This window comes from Loxodonta africana, chromosome 3 (genome assembly GCF_030014295.1).
Source record: "Loxodonta africana isolate mLoxAfr1 chromosome 3, mLoxAfr1.hap2, whole genome shotgun sequence".
Taxonomy (NCBI): Eukaryota; Metazoa; Chordata; class Mammalia; order Proboscidea; family Elephantidae; genus Loxodonta; species Loxodonta africana.
Window position 1 is genome coordinate 12526693 of NC_087344.1, and position 13000 is coordinate 12539692.

Sequence of the window (13000 nt, forward strand, 5' to 3'; positions counted from 1 at the left end):
AATGACCTGAGAGGCCCTGGTCTCCAGCTAGCTCGGCCCCCTGTAACGCAGGAGGTGGGGCACCACGCTGCTCCATGGTCATCCGATGTTCCCACATCCTGGCTCAACTCCTGCTGCCTCCATCACTGCCCAGCAGAGAACCCAGCCCCCAACGTGCTGCCCACGGGCCAGACTCAGAACCCGACGGGAAAGGGGGGATCCCAAAGCTGAGCTTTACCACCCCCAGGAAGCCTCCTGGTACACCCGCTTCCTCTATCCCCACCTGATCATTGGGGACCAGCTCACTTCTGCCCAACACTGGAGCCCCAAGATCCTGAGGAGAAACCGAGTCTCCATCCTGGGTGCTCCCCCAGCACTGGGCTGCACGCGGAGGCTAGAGGCAGACACCCAGCCCACCTCCAAAGACATCATGGAGGTCACTCCAGGGGGCCTGGACACCCCATTCAGAGATGAGGAAACCAAGGGTCAGAGGAAATCTTTACCCTGGCCACAGCTAGGTGGAGCCAAGACCGATCACGGGATGTCCAGCTTCCATGTCACAGAAGAAGAAGCCCTGATGGAGGGGTCCCTCCAGCCCAGGACTCAGGGAGTGGGGACATGACCAAGCCCTGCCCTCTCATTGCAGAAGCTTCCAGGAATGCAGCCCACCGATCCGCCAGTCTCACTCTGGAACCCGGGATGGGAGAGGCAGAGTAGCAAAGGGGTGCCCAGGGCTGGGAGCTCCACCGCAGAGGAGGGGCTGCAGCAGAGACCCTGGGCTGCCCAGGCTGAGGGAGACAGAGGGCCAGAGGCAGGCAGAAGAGGGGAGCCACCTTTAATCACCATTATCAGATGGGGGGTAGCCGGAGTGTCCAACCACTGAGCTATCCCACCCCATGGAAGGATCCAGAAGCGGCCGGAGGCCAGTCCCCCTGTCCTGGGGTAACGTGATCCTTGTCCAAGCTCCTTGAGCCCAGAGGAAGAATCTAGGGACCCTCAATCTCCCGGGTCCGGTCTGTGGGAGCCCAGAGAGGCAGTGCTGCGTCACCAGAAGAGCCCAATCCCCAAGGCTACCCACCAGCCCCTGCCCACAGTTCCTCCATCATGGCTCCATCCCCCTCTTGGAGGAGTATCAGCAGGTCAGTGCAGAGGGGGCTTGATGGAAGAGGATGAGGGTGGGAGGGGATGAGGACCAGATGGTTCATGGCAGCCAGAAGTGGATCACCAGGCTGGGTCTCAGAGGAGGAAGGACTTGTCTTCCGACATCAGCAGGGAATCCTTCAGCAGACGCCCCGGGCCAAGGAGCTGGCACAGCGCCAGGAGGGCTGCAGCAGCCAGGACTGCACTCAACATCGCTGTGGGAGATTGAATGACAGACAAAAAAGTGGGTGGGGGAGTGGGAGCCCACACTCCATCAAGTTCCAAATAGGTGTGGGCGGAGGGTCTTAGCCCATCCCTTCCCCCAGTCCCTGCTCCTGGAACGGCCACTCTAAGCTCCAGGGGGAGGAAAAGGGCTGTTCATCTCACCAGCGCCTGCGATGACCCCTAGGGCACTTTGGTTTCTGGACTGGCCCAAGTCCTGGTCCCCGGCATTGCTGAGATCAGTGACACTCTCCAGGATCACAGGGGTCCCCGTGGATGTGGCATTCCCTCCCTGCAGAGTCTCGATGGTCCCTGCAAGGAGTTCAACCATTCAGTAGCTGGGGTAGGGGCACCCAGTCCATGGGGTTCCAGACCCCAGGGGACCTTAGGGGCTCATCCCCATCCAGACTGGGTGGAGTCCGAATTGCCACCCCTAACTGTGTCTTGACAGGAACCCTGGTGGTGCAGTGGTTAAGTACTTGGCTACTAACAGAAGGGTCTACGGTTGGAACCCACCAGCCCTCCATGGGAGAAAGATGTGGCAGTCAGCTTCCGTAAAGATTACAGCCTTGGAAATCCTATGGGGCAGTTCTACTCTTGTCCAATAGACTCGCTAGGAATTGGAATCGACTTAAGGGCAACGCGTTTGGTTTACGGTTTGGTAACTTTGTCTTGCCCCCACTCCCCGCTCCCTGCCCCCCCCCCGCCCCGAAGCAAGTGCGGGCAGATGCGTGCATCCACAACCCCCAGCTCGTCACACAGTGGCATCGCCCTGTCTACCATCCGCCCCAGCCACCCACCCTTCCAGGGAAGGTCCCGGGCACGCACCACAGCCTCGCTCATCACTGGAGTCAGGGCAGTCTCGGTGGCCATCACAGCGCCACGTGCGCGGGATGCAGGCACCGCCCAGAGCGCAGCGCAGCTCGCCCGCCGGGCAGGGCCGGGGGCTGCAGTTGTGAGGGCTCTTACCCTGGCCACCCAGGCAGCCAGTGGGTGGCGGGCACCGCCCGTCCTGGGCACACAGCTCGGTGCCTGGGGGCTCGATTCCTGGGCAGTCAGAGGCACAGGGTCAGGCTCTAAACGCCCGCTGCAGAGGGCGAGTATTCCCCCAGTCCTGCCCCCTGCAAGCCCTACCTCCAAGGCTGGCTTCCTCTACCTCCCTGTAAGGCCCACCCCTCCTAAAGGACCAACTCCTGCTCGGGTTAGCCCTGCCTTCCAAGGAGTCACCTCTCTGGAAGCCCCTCCTACCGAGACACCACTAGCTCCGCCTCCCTGCAAGTCCACCTTTCTAAGCCCCGCCTCTTCTCAAGCTGAATCACCACAAATCCTGCCCTATTTGCAAGCCCCACCCATCTTCAGGCCCCATCCCAGCTTGCCTGCCGGCCAAGGCCCAATCCCCAATCCCCACAAAGCCACACCCCTTCCACAAGCACCTCGCCTAACAGATCCCGCCTTTCCTGAAAGCTCCACCCACATACCTGGCCCCGCCTCCCTTCCAGCCCCTCCCCAGGCTGCCTCCAACCTCCCCAGCCTCAACTCCTCAGGTTCCGCCCTCTGCAGGTCCTGCCTCAGAGGAACCAGCACTTACTGCACTCGTCCTCGTCGCTGCCATCCGCACAGTCGTTATCACTGTCGCAGCGCCAGGAGAAGGGCACGCAGAAGCCACTGGTGCGGCACTGGAAGCTGGTGGGCGGGCACGAGCCTGCGCTGGGGTCTGTAGAATAAGCCAAGAGATGCCTGGGACTCCATTACCCAAGTCCAGACCCTACTTCAGGTATACGGGGGTCACAGGCTGGCACCACCAGGGAACAGGCCAGGATACAAGACGGGGGAACGACACTGGTGCTGCCGTTTGCTGAGCAGCTACTACGTGTGGGGCTCACACACCTCACCCAGGCCCCACTATGGTTCTACTGTGATTCCTTCTACAAAAGAGCGCACTAAGGGGAGTAATCCCAAGCCTACAGAGCTACCAGCAAAATTCTAACCCAGGTCCATCTGATCCCAGAGTCCTTGTTGTTGTTGTTAGGTGCCGTTGAGTCGGCTGCGACTCATAGCGACCCTATGCACAACAGAACGAAACACTGCCCGGTCCTGTGCCATCCGTACAATCGTTGTTATGCTTGAGCTCATTGTTGCAGCCATTGTGTCAGTCCACCTCGTTGAGGGTCTTCCTCTTTTCCACTGACCCTGTACTCTGCCAAGCATGATGTCCTTCTCCAGGGACTGATCCCTCCTGACATGTCCAAAGTATGTAAGACGCAGTCTCGCCATCCTTGCCTCTAAGGAGCATTCTGGCTGCACTTCTTCCAAGTCTGTCAGTTTGTCGTACTGTGGCGGCTTGCATGCTGCTGTGATGCTGGAAGCTATGCCACCGGTATTCATATACCAGCTGGGTCACCCATGGAGGACAAGTTTCGGCTGAGCTTCCAGACTAAGACAGACGAGGAAGAAGGACCCAGCAGTCTACTTCTGAAACGTATTAGCCAGTGAAAACCAGAGTCATTACCAGGTTCCAAATGGCCAGGTGGTCTCCCCAGGAGACTCTCCAATGAATGATTTATCAATAGATTGCCAGGCCATTCTTCTGAGGCACCTCTGGATGAACTCAAACCATCAACCTTTTTTGGTTTGCAGCTGAGCAGGTTAACTGTTTGCACCATTCAAGGACTCCCTATTCATAACAACAGTCCATAAGTTGGTAACCTCTGTGACCTGGACCCTCAGTGGAGGTCAGGGTCATGCCTCCTTGACCCCTAGCCCAGAGTAGTGCGCGATAATAAGTGGACAATGGCTGCACCGGGATCCAGACTGAGTCCGGATGCAATCTGGCCTTCCTGGATCCTGAGCAGCAAGGCTCAGGCCACAGTCCAAAAGCCGGAGGAGGGTGTTGATCTGGAAGGGCAGAGAGCTGGCCTGGAACGTGGGCCAGCAGGAGGGAACCCCAGGGAGGCAGGGAGTGGCCTTTAGGGCTTCCTCTGGGTGAGGTAGGGCAGGTGTGGAGTACCCCAGGGCATACTGCACAGCGGCCCCAACCAGCCCTATTCCCTCCACCTACCTGGTCCTCCAGCCCCTTCTCCCTTCACTCATGGGAGCTTCCACTCCCCACAGCCAGCCCCTCCCCAAGCCTGCAGGCTACAAAGCTTCTGAGCTCTGTGGAGCCAGGAAGAACTGGGGACAGCCCAGAGCCCGGCTTCCTTCCCTGCCCACAGGGGTCTGGCGGTCTCCAGGCATGGCTTCCTCCTCAAGCCTAGTCACCTGCAGCCCTGAAGCCCCTGACCTCCCCTACTTGGCCAGCTGGCATGTGTGTCCCTCTGTAGAGCAGGCAGCAGAGCAGGGCAGACCCTGCCTCATAGGGCAGTGGGTCAGACAGGAGTTGAAGTGACTAGTGAATTTCCCTCCCAGCCTCAGTTTCCTCATCTGTAACAGGGGCACGCTAGGAGTCCCGACTTCAGTGCCTGAGGGTGAAGACAGCTTATGTGTAAAGTTTTGTACTCAATTAACATGAGTCCTTGAAGGAACTAGGAACATCTAGCCTGAAAAGGCAGGGACTTTGGAGTGCAGGTGGCCCAGATATGCTAAGAGGGACCCCCAGAAGTGGGTGAACCTGGGCTTACAGCTTAAAGTCAGGGACACCTGTGTGCACTGGGAGGCCTCTCTAACCCTCTCAAACCAAAACCATTGCCGTGGAGTCCATTCTGATCATAGCGACCCTATATAGGACAAAGCAGAACTGTCCCATAGGGTTTCCAAGGAGTGGCTAGTGGATGTGAGCTGCGGACCTGGTGGATTTTAACCACTGCGCCACCAGGGCTCCCTAGCTGGGGACCTCAGAAAGGGCTCCCCCGTCCCTAGCCTATCAGTATCACTTAGGGCGGGTCGAACGTGCCCACGAGGGGATATTAACTTATGGCCCTAGTTCCCCTCCTCCCCACCGTGGGCCTGGAGTCACACGGTCCGAGACACCTTTCATTCTCTAACGCAGCAGAGGGAAGCAGCAGAGATTGGGGGTGGCGGGGTAGGGGGTGATCGCCAAGGAAACGGAGCCACGTGATCTCGGCGGGCTAGCGGCGGGCCGGCGGAGGAGGGGTGTTTGGAATGCGCGGCTACTGCGGAGGCACTTTCCCAGCCACGCTGGGTTAAAGGGCAGCTTGGAGGTGACAACGGAGGGGAGAAAGCATTCGAAATGCGGAGTTGTCAGCTGGGCCAGGGCATGACAGTGGCGGGTTGGGGGCCTGGACGGAGGTCCCCCATTAGGGCCTGCACACACGTTAAGACGTCAAAAGCCACGTGTGGGGGGGGACAGTCCGGGACGGACAGGCGGCGCAACCAATGACGAGACGCTGCCAGCGCTCGGGGGCGGGGCCTATGTCACCGGGGGTCTGCGGCGCTGGGCTTACTCACCTGGGGCCTGCGCCGAGGGCCCCGCTGGGGTCGGGGTCCAGGAGAGGGTCGGCGCGGCCTCCAGCCCCAGCCCGAGGCCCAGCACCAGCCGCAGCGCCAGGCCCACGGCCGCTGTCCGCCGCGCTCCGGCCCGCGCCATCCTGCCCCTCACCACGCTGTACCCGCTGCCGACCGGCCGCGCTCTTATCCCAGCGCACGCGCGCAGAGCTCGGGGGCGGGGCTCTGGGCGGGGCCCAGGCGGCAGGGCCAGTGGTGCCCCCCGGCTGCTGTTAGGTGCCCTCCAGTGGTCTCCGACTCTTAGCGACCCCATGTGCAACAGAACAAAACGCTGCCCGGTCCTACGCCATCCTCGCAATCGTTGCTATGTTTGAGCCCATTGTTGCAGCCACTGTGTCAGTCCATTTCATTGAGTGTCTTCTTTTTCACTGACCCTCTACATTACCAAGCATGATGACTTCTCCAGGGACTGATCCCTCCTGATAACATGTCCAAAGTACGTGAGATGAGGTCTCACCATTCTTGCTTCTAAGGAGCATTCTGGCCATAAATGTCCAAATACGGGAAGATCTAAAATTCGAAGCCCTCCATTTTCTCAGTGACAAGGTCTTGAAAATGTATGGGACCTGCTTGAAATTAGAAACTTTGGGGAATGTAAAGGACCTTATCCACCGTGCGTCTGTCAGTCGTACTGTGGTGGCTTGCTTGTGTGCTGTGTCGGAATTGGAGGAGGACTCGTTAACCTGCATTAAACGGATGACACAACCTTGCTTGCTGGAAGTAGAGCGGACTTGAAGCATTTACTGACGAGGATTGGGGACTGCAGCCTTCAGTGTGGGTTACACCTCAATATAAGGAAGGCAAAAGGTCCTCACAACTGGACCAGTGGGCATCGTTGAGATGGACAGAGAGAGGAGTGAAGTTGTCAGGGATTTAATTTTACTTGGATCCACAATCAACACCCATGGAAGCAGCAGTCAAGAAAACAAAAGACTCATTGCATTGAGCATGTCTGCTGCAAAAGACCTCCTTGAGGTGTTGAGAAGCAAAGAAGACACCTTGGGGACTGGGGTGCACCTGACCCAAGCCATGGTGTTTCCGGCCACCTCATATGCACGCAAGGGCTGGACAATGGGTAGGGAAAACCAAAGAAGAGTTGATGCCTTTGAATTGTGGTGTTGGTGAAGAATGTTGAATGTAACATGGACTGCCAAAAGAGCTGGCAGATCTGTCTTGGAAAAAGTGCAACCAGGGTGCTCTTTGGAGGCAGGGATGGCGACACTGCATCTCACGTACTCCGGACATGTTGTTGGAAGGGATCAGTCCCTGAAGAAGGACATCGTGCTTGGTGGGGTAGAGTGTCAGCAGGAGAGAGGAGGACCCTCAAAGAGATGGATTGACACAGTTGCTGCAACAATGGGCTCAAGCATAACAACAATAGTGAGGATGGCGCAGGACAGGGCTGTGTTTTGTTCTGTTGTACACAGGGTCGCTATGAATCAGAACTGACTCGATGGCACCTAACAACAACAAAGGACCTTATCAGTGTCTACTTACAATATTTGACATTCTTCATACAGACTAGGGAGTCTCTATTGGTACAAATGCTGACTCGCTTGGCGCTTACCAAAAGGCTGGAGATTCAGGCCCACCCAGAGGCACCTCAGAAGAAAGGCCTGGTGATCTGCTTTTGACAAACCAGCTATTGAAAAGCCTGTGGAGCACAGTTCTACTCTGACACATATGGAGGTCTCCCTGAGTTGGAGTCGCCTGGATGGCAACTGGTGGCAGATACATGCTGTAGCAAATGTCGCTGCCTCAACAAATCCTTCCCTCATTACAATATTGCAAATGGCGGCCACCCATCTCGGGCACCCCACACCCCCTCCTTCTTCTTTTGTGCACCCCACATGCTGTATCTTTTACTTCTCTACTTTGGTTTATTGGCTGATCCTCCACTAGGAGGGCAGGGATGCTGTGTTGCTCATTGCTGTATCCCCACTGCCTAGAACAGTACCCAAAAAAATGACGCACATGAAAAAAAAACCCAAGCTCATCGCCATAGAGTCAATTCTGACTCATGGCGACCCCAATGGGTGCAGAGTAGAGCTGCTCCATAGGGTTTTCTTTTTTTTTATTTAAGTTTTTATTGCGCTTTAAGCGAAAGTTCACATATCAAGTCAGTCTCTCGCACAAAAACTTATATACACCTTGCTACATACTCCCAATTGCTCTCCCCCTAATGAGACAGCCCACTCTCTCCCTCCACTCTCTCTTTTCGTGTCCATTTCGCCAGCTTCTAACCCCCTCTACACTCTCATCTCCCCTCCAGTCAGGAGATGCCAACATAATCTCAAGTGTCCACCTGATCCAAGAAGCTCACTCCTCACCAGCATCCCTCTCCAACCCATTGTCCAGTCCAATCCATGTCTGAAGAGTTGGCTTTGGGAATGGTTCCTGTCCTGGGGCAACAGAAGGTCCGGGGGCCATGACCACCAGGGTCTTTCTAGTCTCAGTCAGACCATTAAGTCTGGTCTTATGAGAATTTGGGATCTGCATCCCACTGCTCTCCTGCTCCCTCAGGGGTTCTCTGTTGTGTTCCCTGTCAGGGCAGTCATCGGTTGTAGCCAGGCACCATCTAGTTCTTCTGGTCTCAGGATGATGTAGTCACTGGTTCATGTGGCCCTTTCTGTCTCTTGGACTCATAATCACCTTGTGTCCTTGGTGTTCTTCATTCTCCTTTGATCCAGGTGGACTGAGACCAATTGATGCATCTTAGATGGCCGCTTGCTAGCGTTTAAGACCCCAGACACCTCTCTCCAAGGTAGGATGCAGAATGTTTTCTTTATAGATTTTATTATGCCAGTTGACCTAAATGTCCCCTGAAACCATGGTCCCCAAACCCCTGCCCCTACTATGCTGGTCTTCAAAGAATTCAGTTTATTCCGGAAACTTCCTTGCTTTTGGTTTAGTCCAGTTGTGCTGACCTTGCCTGTATTGTGTGTTATCTTTCCCTTCACCTAAAGTAGTTCTTATCTACTATCTAATGAATACCCCTCTTCTCCCTGCCTCCCTCCCCTTTCTCATAACCATCAAAGAATATTTTCTTCTCTGTTTAAACTATTTCTTGAGTTCTTATAATAGCGGTCTTATAAAATATTTGTCCTTTTGCAACTGACTAATTTCACTCAGCATAATGCCTTCCAGGTTCCTCCATGTTATGAAATGTTTCACGGATTCTTCACTGTTCTTTATCGATGCGTAGTATTCCGTTGTGTGAATATACCATAATTTATTTATCCATTCATCCATTGATGGGCACCTTGGTTGCTCCCATCTTTTTGCTATTGCAAACAGTGCTGCAATGAACATGGGTGTGCATATATCTGTTTGTGTAAAGGCTCTTATTTCTCTAGGAATTATTCCAAGGAGTGGGATTGCTGGATCGTTTGGTAGTTCTATTTCTAGCTTTTTAAGGAAGCGCCAAATCGATTTCCAAAGTGGTTTTATCATTTTACATTCCCACCAGCAGTGTATAAGTGTTCCAGTCTCTCCCCAGCCTCTCCAACATTTATTGTTTTGTGTTTTTTGGATTAATGCCAGCTTTGTTGGCGTGAGATGGAATCCCATTGTAGGTTTGATTTGCATTTCTCTACTGGCTAATGATCGTGAGCATTTTCTCATGTATCTATTAGCTACCTGAATGTCTTCTTTAGTGAAGTGTCTGTTCATATCTTTTGCCCATTTTTTAATTGGGTTATTTGTCTTTTTGCAGTTGAGCTTTTGCAGTATCATATAGATTTTAGAGATCAGGTGCTGATCAGAAATGTCATAACTAAAAACTTTTTCCCAGTCTGTAGGTAGTCTTACTCTTTTGGTGAAGTCTTTGGATGAGCCTAAGTGTTTGATTTTTAGGAGCACCCAGTTATCTAGTTTTTCTTCTGCATTGTTAGTAATGTTTTGTATACTGTTTATGCCATGTATTAGGGCTCCTAACGTTGTCCCTATTTTTTCCTCCATGATCTTTATCATTTTAGATTTTATATTTAGGTCTTTGATCCATTTTGATCTCGTTTTTGTGCATGGAGTGAGGTATGGGTCTTGTTTCTTTTTTTTGCAGATGGATAGCCAGTTATGCCAGCTCCATTTGTTAAACAGACTGTCTTTTCCCCATTTAACTGTTTTGGGGCCTTTGTGAAATATCATCTGCTCATGTGTTGATGAATTTATGTCTGGATTCTCAACTCTGTTCCATCGATCTATGTGTCTGTTGTTGTACCAGTACGAGGCTGTTTTGGCTACTGTGGCAGTATTATAATAAGTTCTAAAATCAGGTAGAGTAAGGCCTCTCACTTTGTTCTTCTTTTTCAGTAATGCTTTACTTATCCGGGGCCTCTTTCTCCATAGGTATTTCTTGACCACAATGGTTAAACGCTCAGGTGGTAACTGAAAGGTTGGTGGTTCTAACCTACGCAGTGGTTCTGTGGAAGAAAGGCCTGGCAATCTGCTTCCATAAAGATTGCAGCCTAGAAAACCTCATGCGGCAGTTCTACTCTGTCACATGGGGTTGCTGTGAGTGGAAAATCAACTCGACAGCACCCAACAACAATCTTTAAGGAAGCAAATCACCAGACCTTTCTTCCCTGATGCCACTAAGTGGGTTCGAACCACCCACCTTTAGATTAGAGGTCAAAGGCAAACTGTGCCAGCCAGGGCCCTGCCTGATACATAATAGACTTTTAATAGTTGGTGAATAAATGAATGAATGGAACGTCCAGCTCCTGGCCTCTGCCACCGGGAAGGTGGGTATTATTCTTACACGCACCCTCCTCCTCCTTCAGGAACAAGATCCACGAATGAAGCCCTAGGGTTTTCTCTTCTCAAACTCACCAATAGGCACATAATATCGAAACCTTCTGCAGGAGCTCTATCCAATTCGGCTGCAGTGTTTTCTTCTTGAAAGTAAACATTTCATCTGCAGCTCTGTCTTCAGAAGCAGCAAGTGTGACTGCCAGCAAGATACAGGACAAGTCACTGTCCCTTGGCGCTAAGACAAGTGTGCCATCCCCCAAAGTTCCTGTGGAGCCACACTAGGGGCTCCATTTGCAGGTGGATGGCAGGCTTCACTGTTGAAAATGTTTGGGGTTATAAGTCACGCCTTAGTTTCCTAGTGCTGCTATAACACAAATAGCGGAAGTGGGTGGCCTGAAAGAACAAAGATTTATTTTCTCACAGTTTTAGAGACTAAAAGTCCAAATCAGAGTCTTGGCCTTGTTGATTCATTTCTTGCCAGTAGCCCAGGGCGTTCCGTGGTTCTTGGTGATCCTCACAGGGACTCTGTCTCCCCCAGTGTGTGCATGCAGTATGTGCATGCTTGTCTCTGTGACTAACCTGTTCTTTTTATAACAGCAGTGATTAGGTTTATAACCCACCCTACTTATTTATGGAGCCCTGGTGGCACAGTGGTTAAGAGCTTGCCCCCCAGCCAAAAGGTTGGCAGTTCGAGTCCACCCCTCCTCCTTGGAAACCCTATGGTGCAGTTCTACTGCGTCCTACAGTGTCTCTATAGGTTAGAATCGACTTGATGGCAACGGGTTTTGGTTTTGGTACTTACTTATGATTAATAAGCATAACAAAGAAAAACTCCATCTCCAAACAGGATTATATCCACAGGAATAGGGGTTAGGATTCCAACACATTTGTACGGGTTGTGGGGGTAGGGGAGGCAGAACACAACTCAATCCCTAACAAGTTGTTTTCGGAGTGTATATAGGATATTTTTTCCATAACCTAGAGTGACCAAACCCACTGCCATCGAGTCGATTCCGACTCACAGCAACCCTATAGGACACAGTAGAACTGCCCTACAGGATTTGCAAGGCTATAATCTATAATTTGGCAGACTGCCAAATCTTTCCCCTTCAGAGCAGCTGGTGGGAGCCCTGGTGGGTTCAGACCAAGGACCTTTCAGTTAGCAGCTGAGCACTTTACTACCATGCCGTCAGGGCTCCAAGCTAGGGGGAAGGGGATAAGAAACCAAAATCTGTTGCCGTTGAGATGATTCTGACTTACGGCGACCCCATGTGTTACAGAGTAGAACTGCTCCGTAGGGTTTTCTTGACTGTAATCTTTGCGGAGGCAGATCGCCAGGTCTTTCTTCTGTAGTGCCTCTGGGTGAGTTCGAACCACCAACTTTTAGGCAAGCAGCCATCACAAACCGCTTGCACCACCCAGGGACCTTAAGGGAATGAGAGCAAGCGGAAAGGCTGGCAGATGGGACTTCCCAGGGAGGAGGGGAGCATCCTGCCTTTGAGGCTCGGGATCTTAGTAAGAGAGACAATCTGGGGTCCAAGACAAAAGCTGAAGGAGCCGTGAATTTGAGGAGGTGACAACATGTAGCAGTTGAGTGAGACTTGTCAGCTCTTGGTGAGCTGGAGCAAGCTCTTGGTCTCTCTAGACCTTAGTTCTTCCTCTGTCAAGGGGGGTATGACATCAGTGACAGCAGTGACTATCTCCTAGGGTTGCTAGGGAATTAGAAGAGCTCATGAATACAAGGTGTTCAGAACAGTGTCTGGCACACAGGAAGTCCTGGGGGGGATCCACTTTCTTTCCAACTCCATTTCATGTCATTTTCCAAGTCCAGGACACAAAGCTTTATTCAGAAACTTTCCATGGCACATATTGCCTGGGGTCTCTCTAGGAATGTCCTGTTTATGGCCTTTGTACACCCTGTCCCAGGACACAACCTGTCGTCTTTTCCTCTTTTGAATTTCATCCTTGTGTCCCAACCAGAATGCCACCTCCTCCAGGAAACCTTCCCAGGATGCTTCAGCCCCCAGGGCTTTCTCCCTCTGATCAGCTTTTAACCTTTGTAACATTTACTTTGGTGCACTTAGATGTCCTGCCTGGGATTCTGCCTTTGCCCTGCATTGCCCTAAGCTTTCAGATAAGCAACAGAGCTAAAGAGATGTAATTCCAGGCTGGTGCTCAGATATCTAACCATCCCCACTCCTTGTGGTCAGACAAGGAAATGTATGATTGTGCTCTGCGCAGGGAGCCAGGGAACCCTTGGAGTATAAAACTGGCTAGGGGAAAGGCTTCGGAGTCCCTCTCCCACTGTGCATCACGGAGCTCAAGTAGAATCTCCAGTTCACCTGGCCAGCCTTTTGAGCCCGGGGGCCCAGCTCACCATGGAACTGTTCCTGTTGTTTCCTGTTTTCTGTAAGGAAATGGCTTTCACTTGCCAATACTTTGTGTT

The 13000-nt window shown here is 52.6% G+C and overlaps 1 protein-coding gene across 1 annotated transcript; it reads right to left on the bottom strand.

Moving 5' to 3' along the window:
- Positions 1–797: 797 nt before the first annotated feature.
- Positions 798–5884, bottom strand: CD320 (CD320 molecule). Its single transcript, XM_003421315.3, has 5 exons — positions 5746–5884; positions 2930–3055; positions 2170–2388; positions 1507–1653; positions 798–1334 (listed from the first exon to the last, which is right to left on the bottom strand). Exons 1-5 carry the CDS (start codon positions 5882–5884, stop codon positions 1216–1218), a joined length of 750 nt encoding a protein of 249 aa, XP_003421363.1. The 3' UTR covers positions 798–1215.
- Positions 5885–13000: the final 7116 nt, after the last annotated feature.